At 37.8% G+C, this 20,980-nt stretch overlaps 2 protein-coding genes across 3 annotated transcripts in view; both read right to left on the reverse strand.

The window, feature by feature from the left end:
• Obsc (Obscurin) overlaps positions 1–9,391 on the reverse strand; it is a 493,648-nt gene extending 484,257 nt beyond the window's left edge. Inside the window, exon 1 of the mRNA XM_083139413.1 lies at positions 9,339–9,391. The gene's annotated coding sequence lies outside the window, so the exon portion shown is untranslated. The remainder of the gene's footprint in view (positions 1–9,338) is intronic.
• A 3,767-nt stretch (positions 9,392–13,158) lies between these two features.
• On the reverse strand, positions 13,159–20,980 carry LOC146001298 (uncharacterized). 2 transcript variants are annotated; one of them, XM_083138605.1, is made up of 2 exons: positions 20,936–20,980; positions 13,159–14,431 (listed from the first exon to the last, which is right to left on the reverse strand). In XM_083138605.1, exon 2 carries the CDS (start codon positions 14,315–14,317, stop codon positions 13,388–13,390), a length of 930 nt encoding a protein of 309 aa, XP_082994731.1. In that variant the 5' UTR covers positions 14,318–14,431; positions 20,936–20,980; the 3' UTR covers positions 13,159–13,387. The 2 variants fall into 2 exon arrangements, with proteins under 2 accessions (XP_082994731.1, XP_082994730.1); XM_083138604.1 differs by lacking the exon at positions 20,936–20,980 and adding an exon at positions 20,832–20,934.

Here is a 20,980-nt window from a genome sequence, read left to right on the forward strand (position 1 = left end):
ATTGCATGACATTTCAGTGTTTCCCGGTCCAAAAATGAAAATTGTCCAGGCATGTTTATCATCACAATTTTTGTTTTGAACCTGATGCTTTTCAATGAAATATATAAATACGTTAATTATTATTACATTCACCAAGTTTTTTAAAACAAATTTCATTCTACACGCACAAAAACATGTGGATTTCGAAGAATCGGCATCAAACGTGTCAGGTGCACTTGCGTCTAGCCTTCAGGCTAAGGTAACGGAGGTACATTATTTCGCCATAAAACATTTCCGCGATCTAAAAACAACGGAAAAAGTTCATAAACAATATCATCTTCATAAATAATACCATTGTTTTCATTTTCTAGCGAATTTGTAATTGAATTCCATATTTAGAAAAAATATCTCCAGATGCTGTGTGCTTACGAAAGTAAACAAACAAGCAGCATTTTCTACGACGCTATACAGTAAAACACCGTTAATCCGGACCCCAATAAGCCGGACTTCGCTTAATCCGGAAGAAGTCAACAATCGCATTCATCATATTGCTCCGTAAGGGCTAAGAACACGTACATCCAACGCCCATGGGAAAACTTCCCAAAGAAAAGGCAGTCAACCACTGTTGAAATTCTGTTTCCTGCAGACTTGTATTTAGGCCTATGTCATTTAAATACACCATAATAAACGTGTTTTGTTGCTATAAACGAAGTTTTAATGCACTTTCTACTGTTCTTTAAGGTCATTTTAGTTAATCCGGACTTTCGTTAAACCGGTCAACTTATCCCCCCCATTAGTCCGGATTAACGAGGTTTTACTGTATTTGATTTCTGTATTATGCTGTATATTGCAACTATTTGAATAGTAGTTGCTCTTGTGTACGGTTAATCGTGGCAATGAGAATTGAAACAATGTTCAACTCACGGATAAATCATTTACGTAACTGGTTTAGCCCTAACAAAATGAACGTCACGACTGAACGAGGAGTCTTGTGCGTACAAAGTACGCTGTGGCTGCAAATATACCAGCCCATTCATGCCTTTCCTTTGCGTTTGCCAAGATGTGGAGAACCAGAACAGAATTCTTAACAGATTTTGAATTCCGTGTTATGAAACTTCGGCCGTAATTGCTGGAGTATTACTCTTGGAGGAAAATGACGCACTGTGGACAAAATCGGTTTCTGGACAACTACCAAGAGCTTACGTAAGAATGTCAACTCGAAAGCAACGTCTTCGCTGTGCTCTACCAAAGATGAAACATGTAACGCAGAATTGCCAACTGCCTGTCTAGCGATAAACGCCATTTTTTTTTACTCAATAAGGTATGTTGTATAAGGTGTTTCTGAATATGAACATGAAGTAATAAATGTTTGACTTTTTAAAAATCAGTGTCTAAAGACATGAGTCATTAGCTACCAGTACCGAATCTACAAAGTTTGGGCCCTCCCGCAAAATATTACTAAATGCCCCTTCTACGTATATAAAATACACGTACATATGATACGAAAACTTTTGCTGTTATTCAGTTTCTTCAGTATGGTGTGTGTGTACGAACAACGAAGTTAGTAATAAGGTGTGTTTTATACAGCGTATATTTATACATTTGTAGGTTGAATTGTATCTTCTGCAAATATGCTGTATAAGTAAACAAACTGCCGGAGTACTAAGTGAGGTGAGTGTACGTACGCACCTCTGGAACGATTTGATTTTTTTTTTTTTTTGTTATTTAGCGTCGCTATTCTTCCAGTTTTGGCTAATCGCGACATGAGAATGATTGGAAGATTATGATTAATGGAATGATAGCATGAAATTCATGAAGAAACACTTACAATGAACACCTTCCCAGGCCGGGATTCGAACCCTTTACAAGTTTTGCAAAATCATGTCCAGAAGAAACTTTTGATGAGTTACTTTTGAGAGCATTTTAAAGAGAACATTTCATCATACCTGTTTCATAATATTTCTGTAATTGCTCCGTATTTACTATCAGTTCATGATTTGGGTTAGTTAGGGAAGGAAATCAAGTTTTTTGCTGAAGATGAAGGATAAAGACATGAAATGTGATTAAAATGAGAGAAAAACATTGCAGAAATTCTCAGATTTTTACTGAAAAATAAATCAAAAAGTCTCGAAATTGGATCAAGGTAAGTCTGAGTGCAACAATTGCAGAAAAGGTGACATGATGGCCCCCAAGTTAATAATAATTTCGTTCTATCCACGGCTTCTTCGTTCCTTGTTGGACTTCCAGAAAGACCCGTTTCACCCTTAACTCATGCACAGTACAATCTCAACTAGTAGTACTTTACCTCAGAACTATGTAAGAAAAACTGGCGGTTAGAAATATAATGTTTAGTTTGTGGTAGAGAGCATTGAATAGAAGTTATTAACCGAATACTACTGCACAGTGGCGGCGATTGGGTTCCAAAACCGAGGGGGCAAGGTGGCAAAACTGGGGGGCAAAGACAGTATATTTCCCTTTGTATATACGATTAAACATAGTGCGGGGGCAAAAGTGGGGAAAAGTGAAGGGGCAACTGTCCCCTTCCCTCCCTAATCGCCGCCACACTGCATGTTAGTTACCAACTTAAACTGAATAACATATCCCTTCAGAATATTAAGGTGGTCTTCTCTTGGTGCTGGCCAAATTACTGCGTTATATTGTTTTACATACTCATATTTGAGTATTTAAAGAGCATGGCAAAGGCCCCCTAAAAGCTTGCTCATCCTCGGGCACCCCTAAGGTCCAGACGATATATCGCGATATTGAAAAAATATCGTCCAGGTGATATCAACTAGACGATGTATATCACGATATTTTGTTGATATATCGCCACGATATTTGGCGATATATATCGTGGAGACGATATATCCCCGATAACACGATACGGAAAATACAAGGGTCGTTCAAGGTTGACCGGGACTTTTATTTCTAGACAGGAAATATACATACATAGAAGCACCAAACTATGTCAGTTTTTCAAAGTATTCTCCCTGAACATCCAGACACCGTTGCCGTCGTTGTGGAAGTTCCTTGATGCCTTTGGCGTAGAAAAAAGTAGGTTGGTGTCGTAACCACTGCAGGACAGCGTTCTTGAGTTCCTCATCTGTCTGGAAGTGCGTCTCGCCCAAATGCTCTTTAAGTGCCCCATACAAGTGGAAATCACTGAGGCATAAATCTGGACTGTAAGGAATGTGTGGTAAAACCTCCCAGTGCACGCTGGCCAGTGTTGTTTGAGTCAAATGGACCGTGTGGGGCCTGGCATTGTCATGGAGAAGAATGACGTGTTTCGACAACATTCCAGGTCTTTTCTTCCGAACAGCCCCACGTACAGCACCGTGAAGCAGTGTTGAGTAATACTTGGCATTAATTGTGGCACCTTTCTCCACAAAATCCACATGGATAACACCTTTCATGTTCCAGAAGACTGTTCCCAAAATCTTACCGGCAGACGGCAGCGCTCTGCTTTTCTTGGGTGGAGGGGAACTTTTATGACACCATTCGTACACTCTTGCCCGTGACAGTGTTTGTTCACCATACTGTGCTTGCAGTCTACGCCAAATTTGAGCAGGTTTCACCTTCTCCTTCACGAGAAATTTCATTATACACCGCTGTTCCACAGCAACAGATACACTACTTGCCGCCATCTTTGTTTACACTACTGCGCATGCGCCAAATGTGTCGCAAAGGATCATGGTTACTCGCAAGGAATCATGGTCTGTCCTGCCCTAGTAATGCAGCGCTACATTGATTCATTAATATTTTACGCACGAAAGTCCTGGTCAACCTTGAACGACCCTTGTATATCGTATCGTATAGTCTGTGACGATATTTTCTTCACGAAATATCGCGATATCAAATTTCCGATATTGTACATCCTTAGATGTTACCTTTGAATTAGCGGAAGGATCCATGCTGAAGAGTGCATCAATATCAGTGTCCGAAATCCTGGGAGGGATTTCCCCCCCACCAACAATCTTCGAATCAAGAATACCCCCACCAAAAATTTCCGGGGCAGAGAGTTTTTGTTATAACAAACAAAAGATAAGCAATTACTTTTAATTTCAAATATAGGCTTTACTAAGAATAATATCGAAAAAACACACAAATTAGTGTAGTTGTGAGTATTGAATGCATTCTGTCTCAAGAGATCGTTAACAAATCTGCATATGCAAAATAAAAGAATGCAAAACAATAATAACTATGAAATCTAATTGATTTATATTAACACAAAGCAAAAACTAAACCAAAACTTACACATAATAAAACCACTTGAACTATTTCATAATTTATTTAATACCTTTAACCAGTTAGTAAAGAAATTAGCTTCTTTGCAATATCTGATATGTATAAAAAAATCAAATTAATTTCCTTTATGTATTAATAATAATATTATTATTATTAATAATGATAGTATTATTATTATTAATTATAATAGTATTATTATTATTAATAATATATTTTAATTGAGTAATTTATTTTCACTTTTAGGCCTAATAACATTACAAATATGTATATCGTATAATATACGCATATGTTTGTGGGGGAGGGGGTTTGAAGATCAAGAACTTTCTCCCCCATCAGTTTTCAATGATTTCGCACCCTGATCAATATCTTACATATACATAATACATTTTCTCGGTTTACTGGGGGAGCGCAAGGTTCAATTTACACACAACTTGTAAGGTTAACAGTGAGTGGTTATGAAATGCATGGTCGAGGAATCGGCGTTCCAAGAAGCGCCTCAAAATAAGCCAGGCAATGTTTGTCAATTGGAAGGCCGGGCTTCAAGACAAAGGGGAGCGATTGCAGAACAGCTCATGCTATTTAAGTCACGAGCTGCTTCGCCAGTGCTTTACGAGAATCAGGATATCTGGAGATTAACAGCAGGGAGTCATTCAAACCAGGTAAACTTTGAAACAAAGACGCTTTACTTTCAACGTGTAACAGTCACATGCTTCTAAAGTGTAGGAATCAACGAACAACGTGGATAAGTATTCAGAATGAATCGTCCTAGATTCTGGGGCAAATGTAGTTTGGAACCATACAGAAAAGAGTAAAGGGGACCTTTGATTAAATGTACTGCCATGAAAATAGAAGTCATTCCTTCAAAGCCAAGGACGTATTTAGGGAGGGGGTCCTGTCTTTTTAACTATTCACGTAATAATAATACATTAATTAATTTACATTTTTAATTAATGTTATAAATTTAATCCTACAGCGCATGGCGTTGCCATTTGGCTACATCAACTTTACTGAATCGTAGTTATGTCAACTAATCGCTAGATGGCAGTTGTATGGGTTCATTTTATTCTCTGAAATATGAGTTTGCCGTTTATAGCACGAGATGTCATGAATTGAACTTAAGGGCTCATTAATGTTAAATAATGTACTATGACCACGTTAGTCAAGGTCATGGTAATTTTACGTATTATTTAGTAATTTTTATGTACAATAAAATTATATTTTTTGTTTCGCAAAAAATACACAAAATAATTTGAAGGTTTCAAGTTCACTTTATGTGACTGGATATGTAGCAACAATTCATTTGGTTGCTATATTTACGATAATAACCTCGTTTCCAAATGGCAACATTATACAGTCAGGGCCTTTTACAGTTCCAATATACATGTTGCCAATTGGCAACATGATGCAAGAAGTAGCAGCTGTAGCCACAGTAAGTAAAGCATTGTAGCACATTTGTACTGCTTCCTGTGAGCATCGAATGTGGTGCCATCGCGTGATTTGTAGTTGTGGGAGTTTGTTGAACATTGGAGTTTTATCTAGCCGTGTGTGAGGTGTGTTCCAGGATAATAGAGCAAAGTGTTGACAATACGAGGGGAGACTGATAAGTATTGAACCTTACCCAGGAAAAAATGAGCTAGGAGGCTGAAATTTGCAGGGTGTACTGGTTAATTCTTCTATATGTAATGGTGCAACTTTCTATGATTTTAACTTTCCTATGTTTTTCTGGTCCAAAGTGGCAGCACCTCCAGAAAAGCTCTCCAAGGACATCATCATGTTGCAAATCGTTGTCCCTTTAGGTGTTTTTCATATGGGGGAACAGATAATAGTCAGATGGAGCCAGGTCAGCGGATAGGGTGGATGGAGTAACACTTGAAAGCCTAAGGAGGTCTGTGTCGCCATTGTTTCACCTGCAGTGTGTGGCGAGGCATTGTCATTCAACAGGATGACGTCTTTGGAGAGCTTTTCTGGAGGTGCTGCCATTTTCACATTGGTTATAAAAAGCAAAGGGAAGTTAAAATCATAGAAAGTCGATTTTTACAGCATTGCATATAGAAGAATTGACGAGTACATCCTGCAATTTCAGCCTTCTAGCTCAATGTTTTCTGGCTAAGGCTCAATACTTCTCAGCGCCCCCTCGTATACGCTATGCGGATGACGACGGGAGTGTGAGGCCATTGACACAAAGCATTATACTAGAAATCCCCAATGGTAGCGAATTGGGTTTTGATTTCGACGACAGTGACCTGGACACAGCTTTTAATCAGAAATGTATAGGGTTGGGCACAAAATAAATGGACCGCCTCATTTTGTCATTCACAAACTATTATTTCATCTACTTCACCCATTTCACTACTTTCCCCATTTGGTCACTTAACGTCACCCCTCCCCCATATATACTTATGTTCTTGTTTCTAGAGCACATTAACTTAGGTTTTAGGAGAAAATTTTGTTTCAGACCAAGTGATATGAGGCGGGCCAGTTCTTCGTGGACAACCCTGTATAATGTTGCAACTTGTATCTTATTATAATTATAAAGTAACGATGTTGCCATTTGTCACATGAAAATTGTACATAAAATTCATATTTTTCACTATTTTCGAAAAAACTTCATTTGTATATGTTTTATGTTGAAATTTGTATATTCTAAGAATAATAAATAATTACAACTCAATGCATATGTTGCCATTTGTCACATTTACGAAAAATGTTCATAAAATTAATATTTTTAACTTTTTATTTTTTAAAACATTTTTCATGTGTATATGTTGTCTAGAGAACACAATATATTTTTTTATTTCATTAAAAAAAATCATGCATTGTAGGGTTAAATTGATTTAATAATAAATTATCATTATTATTTTTCAGACATTTGATTCCCCCCTCCTCCTCCGAAATATATTTCTAGATACGTCCCTGTTCAAAGCGATGTTTTGTTCAACAAATTTTGTTTTAGACGTAGAAAAGAGACAATAAAATTTACACAGAGATATTTGGTCTGGAGTGAAATAAATAGCATTCAGGAAGTTAGTAACTTTTGTGGTGAAGTACCTTTGCATCCCTCAGTCAAACGCGCGAGAATGCTTCTGCCATAACAGCATTGAGGCAACGATCCTACTACAACGAAATGGAAAACTTCTAACGTCATCAAACCTAACTTCAACCACAACATAACTTCATAGCGTATAGACGCCATTAAGACACATTGTTTTTCTTCATAACGTTTCTTCTGTTTGACGCCTTGCTTCGACTCTCGGAAAACTAGTACACAACCACGTTGCACAGGTTAACAGTTGCCACCAATGAATCAACTATAATAAGTATAGGATAGGCTTAGGGTTCCCCTCTTTAATAAGTGAAAATCCGGGCAAAGATGGTGAGATATGTCAGAAACTATTTTCAAGGACATGTAGGAAAATGAAAACGCGTTTTTCCAACAAAAGTCACAAAAATTCAAGACTTACAAAGCATTTTGTATCTTACATGAAAGATTTATGTATATGAATGTAATAAATAATAACAAAAACCATGTAAGTATAACCTTAATCATTTCTGCTTTCCCATCCTATTCTGGGACTTTACTGCGTCCCGAACAAACATTTCGGGACACCGGGACTGTCCAGGAAAATCCGGGAGGTGTAGAAACCCTAGGTATAATCGAGTACCCACTTGGCATGTCTGAATAAGTGAAGAAATGTTGGTTTGATTAAAAATTCCAAATATTCATGCATTCTCGTTTATCAAAGTCTCGTTATCGATTCGACAAATCTCGAAGGGTTTCGTCTCTATAGTTAGAAAGCCTTCTCGGTCAATGACGTAGAACGCAATTCATTCGCCATTAATGAGCACAGCACCATTTTCACTTTAAGCAGAACTGTTGCAACATATTCACGTTCTCGGCCATAGTGGACGTGACGTGATCAACACTATGCTCCAGCCGTCAAACTGATGATAGGCTGGTGAGTCTCAGAACCGCTTATGCCTGGATATTGTCGAAAATTTCCCATCTTAGATCAGCAACCACGGAAACCGAACCAGGGTCTCCTACGTAACAGTCAGACGAAGGACTTTTCTTTTCAGCTGTCGCTGATGGCTTACGGTTAGTTTTAGGTATCCTGCGGTATGGGGGTTCATCGCTTAATCTTAAATGTCAAAAGGTGACGATCACAACTCATTCTTATGTTGATTGAGGGTCTATTTTTATATTTAGCAATACCTTACGGGTCTCCACGATGGTGTAGTGGTAACGTGGTCGCCTTGTAATCAAGGAGTCCCGGATTCGATACCGGGTGGAGGCACATAATGGTTCGGACCCCACTTTAAACTGTAGGTCCAGTCCCGAATGGCTTATCTGTGCAAAAGGTAGACCTGAAAATAATTCAACAAGGAATCCTTGAACCCGCTCATGGAGCAACACGTGCAAAACGAACACATGTTTATGCTTATCGTTAGACAAAAGTAATATGCATGTTTGGATACAATATCTCCCTGTGATATCAACACCTGCATCTAATTAACGGAAGTAAAAATCCAGACCAAATGGTAAGGATCCCCGAAAGTGCAAAAGATGTTCGGAATTTTTACACTTTTGTATTCCTTCACTTACTATTTGCTCTAGTTTGCAGGCGTGACATTAGTGACGTAATTATGCAGAAAACCAACACCAACCAGTCCTATCCTAATATTTTTAAACTTTTATTTAAACATTTCTTTACATACTTGTAGGCATTGCAGAACCAAGATCTGTACAGTCGAAATGTCCCTCTCCTGAAACGAAACCCTCAACTCCTCGTTTTACAGGGTGACAGCGTTAACCACGCTTACTGTTACGAAAATCCTCTTCCATCCCATATCTCGGAAACGATTTCTTACATGTATTTATTTTGCTATTAGTAATTAAATGCATTATGCACAAAGTGGTGACATTTAACGGGTATCAATTCCTCACCACTTAAACTTGAACAATTTGAGGTACACTGTGATTGTTCATTTTTAACATTGAATGAATATTACTTTACAGAAGAATATGATTTAGAGGTTGAAAGAACAAGATACATCTGTGAAAAATATTATCAAATATCAATTCTGCATTATCGAAAGTAAAACTTGCATCTTACCTGGTCGAAATGAGTGTCCTATCACACCCCTACAGTCGGAGTTGAGTCCGAACACTGCTGAACGTAAATACCTTGGTCTTGAGCTTCCGCGTCGTTCCGCTGTGTGGCAGCAGGATCACGAAAGAAGCAACACAACTTGAAGAAACGAATAAACAAGCGTTGTCCGTGTTTTTTTTTAAATTTCCTGCCCGAGGGAGAATGTTCGTATATCTGTGTTTATACTGTTTGTGCAACAGCCTGCAAACATAACAGTAGGCAAATCGTTCACCATCATGCTCATTCACTTATTTGCAAAACAGCAGAAAAATACAATTGCATTCCTCAAAACAAACAATAAGTACGAGAAAAGAGAATGAAACAAGCTACGTTTACCGTCAGTCGGTTGTACACCCAACGGCAAAACTAATAGTATTAATTGTCCATTATTTTCATTCTATCTGTTTTCCACAGTGCAGTAGCGTACGCAGGATTTCATCAAGGGGGGTGTTATTTCGAAAACTTTCTACAAATTCACATTACCATTGTTTTATTATACTTTAATTAATAATAATAATAAATTAATAATTCTTATAATTAATTAATTAATTAGTTTAATTACTACTAATAATTACTACTAATGCAGCTGCTATTTATGAAAGAAATAGAACAAAATTACATTTCTTTTGTTTCTTTGTTACAAAATAATTGTCTAGTCAACGGTTATTTGTATATGATAAGTGAGACATTTTAAGTGTGAAGAAAATCCATAAAAACAAGCAAATATATTAAATTTATTGAAATAATCGAAATATAAAACTTATTCAAGGAGCCGCGCTGGTCTAGTCTGACAACTTCGTGGGATATCCGGGTTCGATTCCCGGAATTGGTTGGAATTTATCCAGCCTTGTTTCCGCACCCAGCCTCATAGCAATGGGTACATGAGAGCAACCCTGGGGGATGAAGGCTGCCGGAGCATGGTGCTGATCACATCACCTGCAAAATAGTTCGAGATCGAGAATCTTTGGGACCCACCACACCACTACGTGTGCCTTCATGGCACGATGCTGTATGCACGGGGGAATTTACATTACCTTTACCTATGGAACTCGCCCATGATGATGATGAAGTGCGAAAATACATGTTGCTAAATTCTACTGAGTCTATGTTTTCGTTGAAAAGTAAGTTTATAGACATTCCAACACATTTATCACTTCTAGGTGATTCAATAAGCACCTCTTCAACATTATTTAATGATGTGGATGTAGATTCAGCATCACTTGAGAGTTCACAAGGGGATGTGAAATCAGTACCGGGAAGAACGTTTGCAATAAGGTCGGCACACTGCGAGGAAGCAAGGAATTTTCACAATTCGCGCAAGAGTCACTGCGCGACTTTTTGCAAGAAAAATTTTAAAATTGAACTTTGCGGCCGCTTAGATTGTGTTTGGAATGTTGTGTTTTTCTTCATGCTGCATGGGAATAATAATTCAAATTATTATTATTATTATTATTATTATTATTATTGACGCAGATCTTTGACTGATAAATTAGCTACTTTTATTTTTTTCTACAGCATTTTCCATAATATTTCAAAAGCCCAAGGGGGGGGGGGGTTAAACCCGGTAACCCCCCCCTTGCGTACGCCACTGCCACAGTGTGATGATCATAAATTGAAATAAAAACGCCACTAGGCAGATATCAACAGAATTCTATCTCTTAAAACGACACACGATGTAGAGGGTGAAAAAAGAATGAAAATAGTGATGAACAATTTGCTTACTATTATCTTTGCTGTTAACTGTACAATACGTAGTTAACATGTAGTTAAAAACTGAAAGGAGGGAAACATTTCCGACAACAGTGCTCACGTTGCTAATTTCTGGCAGGAACAGGTGGTGAACGTCTCCTCAAAACTTCACAAAGACCAGGCCAAATCAGTAGGGGTGTGCGGGATCCCGAAAAGTCGGGACCGGAAAAAAATTTCCCGTCCCGATCCCGACTTCGGGAGATGATTTCCCGACTTTTCGGGATCCCGAACAGTCGGGAAATACCGAATGGTAATGTTAAAAAGTCCTTCATTCTCGACGTTTTCTGCATTGTAAGTTTCTGGAACTTATTGGAAATTATTAGTTTTTTATTCCAGAAATGCAAAAACAATCACTTAAGCTGAAAATGACGTGTAGAATTCGAGATTTTCAGAGCTTCGGGAAATTTCGATCATTTCCCTTCCCGAAAATCGGGATTAAGAAAATTTCCCGTCCCGACCAAAAAAAAATGTGTCCCGCACACCCCTACAAATCAGTGACGTACGCATGGGGGGAGCTGATGGGGCTACAGCCTCTGCAGAATTTCGATAAAAGCAAACTTTTCCAATGAAAGCAGTCAAGAACTCGGGTAAAGCCAAAGTGGCAAATGCAAACTCTCTTCAAGGGCCCCGATTACTATTTTTGTTTTTTTAACAACTTTACAAACGAAGGTTAAATTGGTAATTACAAAATAGTTTAGACTGTATCCCCTCCACTCCCCATAACACAGCTATGTAATGTCCACCTTTACAATTCCAGTACCCTCCGAAAAAAACGCCAGTGGCCCAAATCAAGGGCGCCCACATGACTTTTTCTCAGAAGGGGGGGGCAGAAGTTCTCTAAGTGGGGTGATGTTATCCCTCCAGTTAATCAATTCTCATAAAGAATCCCTCACTAGGATAATTTTCACAGGCATCCCAGCCACTGCATTTTCTCAATGTTGATCCATACAAGCATCCCCCAGTTAGGAATTTCAACTTCAAGCAGAGTAAGATTTCACATCTTGCCTCTCAGTCATAAAAACTCACATGTTATCTTTTTCTTTTTTTTACAAATCAGAAAATTAAAATTTAATTGAAAATATCTTGGCGTTGACAATAATTTAGGCTGGAGTCCACTAAATAGACACTAGACTTGCTTCCTTTCCATAAACGTCTATCACTTTGTTGATGAACAGTTTTTTTGTTTTGGACTTTTTCATTTCACGATGCACAGATATCAAATACCTCTTAATATGATGTCTTTCATTACTATGTTTTCACACTACAATTTCACCACTAGAATTATATAAGTTTTTCCAGATATATCAGATGTGCAAGTAAGTGTCCCCTCTGCAGGTGTCCTTGGACAAAATATGCATTTTGTATGTACCCTACTAAATGTGACTGGCCCCAGAAAATATTTTCGCTACCCTGGTATTTTTTTTCTGGCGCCGTCTCTGTCTGTCTGTGTTAGATATGCATAAACTTCCTCAATGTGACAGTATCAATAAGTTATGAACATGACAAATATCTGTGTGTACATTCCACTTACAAAAATTAATATTGTTAACCTCACCTCAATTTTGGACACAGTAATGTTAACATGAACAGTATTTTACTAGGACGTAATATGCATGCTACACACTACCAAATGGAAATATTTTTATGCATCTACGTATTACACATACAATTTTAACGTGGATTTTTCATGGGGAATTGTCCTACCAATGCTGATGCCATAGTAGTAATTTCCTGGGTGCTATAACTGGGGCAGTCACTAGGTAGGTCCAGTCGTAATTAGCCCATATGTGCATATAGTAGGCTTAAAGCAAAATTCAAACTCAAGGGAAGTGTAGCATGACAAAGTTGACATGTTTTGTTTTACTTCCATGTTCAGAGGCTAATCAGGACTACACCTACAGTTTATTAAAGTGGAGGCTTGCATATGCAATTTAGATTTAATATTACCAACATAGTCTGTCCACATATAAAATACATATTTTCACTGTCTCTAGGTGATATTTTAACAAATACTTGAAATTATTCATATTTTTAAATAGCCATTTTTATTATCTAAAGACACAAATTCATTACCTAGACACCAGCTTCATAAATAATAAAAAAAATAGAAATTAAAATACATAATGAATCTCACATAACTAATTGGTAAAGGACTTCATTTACAATTGCCTTTTAGCTTATGAATGGTTGAACAAATTTTTAACTAACGAAGATAAGATTTCCATAATTGTGTTTATTTCTAATATTTAACAGGAAAATTTTATTTATTCACGGAAATGCACCATCCTTCTTATGTCATGCAGAGGCTTAAAATGTTCACTAGTCTCTGTGGTTAATGAGAAACCAGTACTACCTCTTAGAGAATGTCCAGGTTGTCCCTTACTTTTGTTCAAATTCTCGCTTAAGCTGCATGATACTTGCTTTCCTTTGACTGCGTGTTGCGATAAAGAATTGTTTATTTTCTTTTCTTGGGTGGAGCTCTTTTTGTGAGCTTTCCCGCTTTCATCTGAAGACAACATTTCCTTCCCTGAACTGGCTCTCCAGTCCGTGCTCTCATGTTTCAGCAACATTCCACTGAAGTCATGGCCCGAAACTGATATTCGTCCACCCAACGCTGCCGCTTGGTTCTTGTGAGAGGATTTTGAAAGAAAAACACCGTTGTCTTCTTCGGTCACCTGGCCATGGAAGCTCGATGTAGATTTCCTGTGAGTTCCATCAATGAAACATGAATGTTGCAACCTTGACCGACAGATGGTGGTTTCCAATGCAGATTTTCTCGTCTTTGGGTGGCTAGGATTTTCTCCAATCGGAAGTGCTATTCGATTTGGATAATAACTTTCTAAGAATGCTTCCTTGCAGTCTTGCATCTTTTGAGAAACCATGTCGCAGATGTGGCTCGTGTAAATAGGTTGCTGCTCCACACGGCAGATGCTAGATTCATTCTCAGCCTCCTTCTTCCACGTAAAAACATCTTTCGCTCCCTGCAATCCTCTGGATAATGTCCTGTACAATTTTGTCTTCAATCGCCCACAGAACTCACAAAAAGCAGACCTTGGTTCATCTTCACAGTGACAGATGCTACTGGTCTTGTCTGACTTTGTAGTGGAACAGGAACATTTGCAGTAACTTAAGGAACATTCACTGGATTTACTCGCATGCCTTTCAACTGTAGTGGTTGATTCACAGCTATTCATTGTAGATGACTTTCACTTAAGAAAATGGATTTACCTCCAAATACTCCCGTGTGTCAAAATAAGGAAATATTTTAAGTGTACCACAAATTTTGTTCATCCTTTCACTCACAATCCCTGCAGAAAAAGAATTCATGGTCATTATTTGTACTCTACTCACCTGTTAAAAGCATTCCCATTGCTTCATTCATCACATTTGAGTAATTAAAAAAAAATATATGTGACCTCAATTGAAATACATTATTTGAAGCTTTTATTAGGGTTGAGCTGAACTGATGCAGTCAGTAATGGCTGATACCAGTGGTATCGGTATTGGAAAGTATCGGTTGGAATTTAATTGCTGATACCGGCCGATACTTTTCCAGAATTTTGGCCTCTCATGGGTTCATCAAAAATACCATGCGACACTTTCGCGGAATCTAATTCTCCTGAAAGTTATACAAAATTCAAAGTTTCGTTTTATTCTGCATCAGTTTTGTGTGAAAAAACTATATTTTATGATAACATAGGATATAATTTAATATTCTCATGTCATTCTTGATTCTTTTAAAGCAAAAGTGTTGGTAAATTGAAGCATATAATTAGAGTACAATATTTAAACACTAATATTAATCAATATTTTAAACACATTTTAATTATTACAATTTTCAAGTATCAGTATTGGTGGGAATTGGTGAGAATATTGACATCAATATCGGTTTGAAGTAATATCAGCTCAGCTCTAGCTTTTATACATGTTATTATATTCTTAATAGTATCTGAATAACACAATAGTTAATTTATTATTTTCGGCATGTTCATTTGCTATTTGTTTTATTTGAAAGCAGTGGGCACCCAAAAAGAAACATTGTACACATCTCTTCAGGCTTTAAGGTACTTTGGTATCTGTTATGCAATTTGAACAAATTATTGTTATTCCAATTGAAAAAAATACAGATATATTTATGTTTTTTAATAACAGTGCAACATTATATTTTTAAGAAAATTTTCTGATATGTAATAATTATTATTGTTGTTGTGAATCAACAACATCAACTATTTGTCATTTCAGAACACAGCTCAGCTATCGATTGATTTTGCTATCTACAGGGTGTTTCCAGGCTGATGATACAAACTTTCAGTGATGATGGAGAAGGGCTCATGTATCAATTTGAGATAAGGAACCCTGGTCCGGAAAAGACTTAGTCGAAAGTTATAAGCGAAAATCGGTGTATGAAGCTGCACAAGTTTCACAAGCTGCTACATTCACAACAGTTGTTCAAAGTAGCATCCCCCAGGTTCACTGCAAGCATGACATTGTTGCACAAAGTTCTGGAGTACCCATTGGAACAACCTTGGGGTCGTTCGAACAATGTAACAGGCAGCGAGAATTCTTGTCAGGCAATCCTCTTCAGCCTACTACAGGTATCTCGTACACAATCTGCACTGCAGATGGCGTGATGTGTACGTCTCAGACATGGTCAGTCCCGATGTGAAGGTCAGTCAACTACAGTCTGTGTTTACAAGTTGAAGTGTAACAGTCGATCAGCCGTAGTGAAATGGAGTACACGGTAGCGGACTTTGCAGTCATGATTTTCGTTTACGGACAAGCAAATGGAAACAGTAGGGAGGCAGAAAGGTTGTATTGGGAGACATCCGATCCATGTTTCCAAGACTGTTCCAACGGTTAAAGGAAACAGGGCATGTGGAACCACAATACTAGGACCGAGGAGGACAACAATACATACGGACTCCCGAATTGGAGGAAGCAATGCTTGCACGTGTGGATGAGGAGCCTTCAATCAGCACCCGATCAGTTGCACATAATATGGGACAGCAGCTACACTCCTACCATTGCCAGGAAGTGCATGCTTTGACCCCTTCTGACTTTGTACCTTGCGTGGAGTTCAGCCAATGGTTACTGCAACGCTGTATGGTCGATCCTAACTTTCCTGCATATGTTATTTTCTCGGACGAAGCCTGATTCCGTCTCTGGAGTACTGGATACTCGCAACAGTCATGTATGGGCCTGTGAGAATACCCACGCTACAGTTGTGACGAGTCATCAACACAGATTTGCAGTGAACCTGTGGGCAGGCATAGTCAATGATTATCTAATAGGCCCGTATCTTCTTCCTACCAGTGTACCTTCTGTTTCTGCGAGATATACTCCCTGCATTGTTCGAACATATCCCACTTGATCTTCGTCAACGTATGTGGTTCCAACATGATGGGAGCCCCAGCTCACTTTGAACGTACTGTTCGTGAACACCTGCATCAGACGTTCCGTGAAAGGTGGATAGCATGAGGGGGTCCTGTTCTGTGGCCAGCTTGGTCACCTGATCTAACCCCACTTGATTTCTTCTTGTGGGGTCATGTGAAAAGTCTTGTGTACAAGATACCTGTCGAGACTGCAGAGGATCTGGCAAGAATTCTCGCTGCCTGTTACATTGTTCGAACGACCCCAGGGTTGTTGCAACAGCTACACCAGAACTTTGTGCAATGATGTCATGCCTGCAGCGAAGCTGGGGTACGCCACTTTGAATAATTGTTGTGAATGTAGCAGCTTGTGAAACTTGTGCAGGTAATAAAAGTATTACATCTTCATACACCAATTTTCGCTTATAACTTTTGACTAAGTCATTTCCGGACCAGGGTTCCTTATCTCAAATTGATACATGTGACCTTCTCCATCATCCCTGAAAGTTTATATCATCAGCCTGGAAACATCCTATATATCCTGTTCTGCTTGGATGTGGGAAACCATGGAGAAAATTATCAACTAAGTTGGACATCTGGATTCTATCCAGGAACCTTTAATACAAAGATACAAAAGAGTACAACATAATTCAGGCTTCATTAAATGAGATTACTAATCTTCTGTTGGATATAAAATGTGCAATTGACTTGAAATCTCAATCACTAATTCCAGGCATGGATATATCTGGGAAGGGTAAGACTTGTTTACATATAGATAAGTTTTCCATGTAGAAATTTCAGTAAAAAATGCAGGTGCGACCAGAACTCATTTAGAGCAATGGGACAGGATGCCACAGACCTGGGTTTGAGTCTTGGTAGAGCCTTTATTTTTCACTGAAATTTCTACACAGTACAGTACATCTACTGGGTGTGCCAAATAGTAAGAGAAGCCTTTCAGCTAGTACAGTGAAACCCCAATTTTAGATTCCTAGATTTTACATTCTCCTGCATTATACAGGGTAATTCAAAATGAATGGTGCAAATTTACACAGTTGTTATGACATTACTATTTATAATAGAAAATCAAACAAGGCCTCAATATAAAGAAAACTCTGGAAGTTTTCTTGTCACTAAGTAGGCTTATGCTGCTTGACCTGTTCCACCAGGATCGCCACTGTTCCAAAATGGCTAGTGACCAGTAGAAGGTGTATTGTGTGTTGGAGCTATCAAGAACTGATTCATTCACAATGATGCAAAGACATTTCCACATGCGTTTTGGTAGAAATGCATGTGTCACCCTTCCGAAAGATTTGCCGAAGTTACAACTGTGAATTGTTAGTGTCTTCGAAACTATGGAGAATGATTTGCTGTCTTGTGCATAGCATGTACTTGATTATCGTTTGGATGTTTACTGCATTATACGTGGTTTCCACATTGAATCTTTGTAATGCGAGTCATGTGAGTAAAACTTCCACAGTTTTTCTTCATGTTCATGCCTTGTCTGATTTTTTATCATAAATAGTAACGTCATAATAACTGCATAAAGTTGCACCATTCATTTTGAATTACCCTGTACATTCATATATTCAATCTTGATGGTCTGCAGGGTTTCTACAATTTTGTAAACACAACATTCCCTGACTTTTCCATGTTTTCCTAACCAGTCATTATGACAATTCATGTACTTAAACATGTATGTAGGTAGGCCGCTACATTTTAGCTAAACACCAGACTTAGAATACCACTTAACCAAGTTTTGTCAGAATATACACTTCACATATTAAAAGTAATAACAAGAGAAACGGAGAGGAATATAACTGTTGAATAGGGGCATCAGAGGTGAGCTTTTATGAATTACTTGCTACAGTGTTCACCAATGGTAAATAAAAATGTATCTTTTATAACAAATCATAACAATTGTAGCATAAATAATTATTGTAAAATTTAGTAATACATTTATTAATACTAATATTGACCAAATAAAACCGAAAAATTGAAATACAAAAGTGGTAAATGCCAATAGCCACTTGCTGACATAGATTTCTACTTGAAAAATAGTTTAGAACATAACTCCTTTCCTAGAGTATTAAAATATGTAAATGATACTGTATAGTTTGTCCACAACAAATTAAAAATTTCTTCCTTGTACTTTTTCTTGATTGTTAGTACACTACTACAAAAATCCTGATTTTATCCAGAAACACAGTAAATTTACCTGACATTTCCCGAAAAATTAAATTCCCTGACTTTTCCAGGTTTTCCAGACTGGTAGAGACCCTATCATAGCAAAATGTTATGAAAGTTTTCTCGATTTTACATTTTCTTTTTTACAGTTTAGTCCGCTGAAAAACGTAAAATCGAGGTTCCACTGTAATTTTGGTTCTGATCTGGAAATTGCAAATATGACAAGTGATGCTGTTTCATCTAAATGAATAAAATGTCTATTTGTGGATTCAACACGAATACCAGTTAGCTTATCTTAAAATGTTGAAACACCTCACTGGTAAAGTCTACTGCAACTAGGGAGGCTTTTCATTAAAAAATGAAGTGAAATATAGCTGTCATTATTTGCAACTTGCCAAATAAGCTACATTATTAAAGCAGTACAAAGAAACAAATATTAGTTGATGTAGGAGTGAAATTAAATGTAGTTACATGAAGCATACAAAATGCAGTGTGGTGTAATTGGTAGGGTGTCTGACTACCACGTGGGAGACCCAGGTTCTATTTCCAGGTTGGGTGATCTAAAGGTTGGAATTTTCCAGCCTTTTCCCCCCCGCATAAAGCGGCTCTGGGGCTCACCCAGCCTCAAATCAAAGGGTACGGGGGGGGGGGGGTTAAGGCAGCCGGAATGTGACGCTAATCACATCACCTCCAAAATGGCCACTTGGAGAAATTTGCTACAGGGATTGGTTGGGAAAAAGAGGGAACTACACATTATTTTTCTCTTTATACAGGCATTTTACATTGTGTGTTCATTGTGGCTATGGTATACCACTACCCCCCCCCCCCTCAAAAAATAGTGTTTTCTTACTTAGACTAGAGGTGTTCAGGAAAGAGTGGAAAATATTTTGAATCACTTTTCTTGTGCTTGTTGATATCTTAGGCAGTTACATTTAATGGCTCTCTCTGGGTGAAAATATTTGGCAGTAAAGTTTCATACGAGTGGTGAAGTAGTTATATTCAGAGCTTCTTTCTGAAAGTCATTACATGCAAAGTGAAAGTTATTTCTGTTCTGTTACAATTCAGTGACAACTGGAGACATGATGTGAAAATTACCATAAAAATAAAATTGTATAGTTCTGTTGTGCAAAAAATGTAGGGTAAATTTCTAGTATCGGACAAACGGATTTCTTCAAATTTACGGGAGAAATTACTTACCGAATGCAGTTTCTTTAGACTTGTGGAAGTTCGGGGAAGTGTTTTCTTGCATCGTTCATTGAATTTTCCCGGTAAATCATCTATTTTTCGATATAAATGTGTGGCCGATGCACGAAAGCTCTTGCATCCATTTACTTCCATGTGGATGTAACCTATGTCTGATGACGTAATCCCGGTCAGTGTTTCCAAACACATGTTTTTGTAACTGAAGAAGGTACGTTTCCACAAATGGTTTGTGGGGCTATGTGTCAATGGTTCTTGGGGCTATGTGTCAATGGTTCGTGGGGCTATGTGTCAATGGTTCGTGGGGCTATGCGAGAATGGTGTGTGGGGCTACGCATATTTTTTTAGAAACCAATTTTTCACTATTGTAACCTATAGTGATCCTACCTAACCTAACCTTACCGGAAATGGTTCGTGGGGCTATGTATGAATGGTTCGTGGGGCTATGCATCAATGATTTGTGGGGTTACGTAGGTATTTTTGGGTTCAGTGGGGTGGAAATACTGCATGCCGAGTACAGTAGTGAAACTCTTACCGCCATTTTGCGTGTTACTGAAGGCAAAAAGAAACGAAGAAAACTTACTCGATATGTCGCAAATAGAGCTTCTTTCTGTGAAATAAGCGAAATGCCACCTTCAGCAATGTTTCTCAATGCAGAATACGTAAGTACAAACATTCAAATTAAATGAAGTAGCAAATTTCAGCCATTTGTCCGATACGAGAAATTTACCAAATGTAGTTTCAGAACACTTTCAAAATTTCATAACTGGAATTAAATTTGTCCATGCTTCAAAACCTTATGATATTACATAATTAATTCCTGAAAATAATTCATTATTGCAAAGACTACAAGAAAATTAATGATTTCTTTGAAGCACATGATGTATCATTCCAACATGGTGTGGCACAAGGAACTTTAAATGTAAGATTTAAATAAGATGTTATAATTTTTTACCTAAAAAAATAGCATCCTTACTACCCATAAGTTAATTTTTCATCACTGAAATTGCAAAAACACTTCCAAATCAATAGATTGTATAAGCACAGGCTTATTCTTACCTTCTCTTCTTTTGTCATCTGGCCTAAACCCAAGGTGGAATACAT

Source organism: Lepisma saccharinum, chromosome 17, assembly GCF_977018435.1.
Source record: "Lepisma saccharinum chromosome 17, izLepSacc3.1, whole genome shotgun sequence".
NCBI lineage: Eukaryota > Metazoa > Arthropoda > Insecta > Zygentoma > Lepismatidae > Lepisma > Lepisma saccharinum.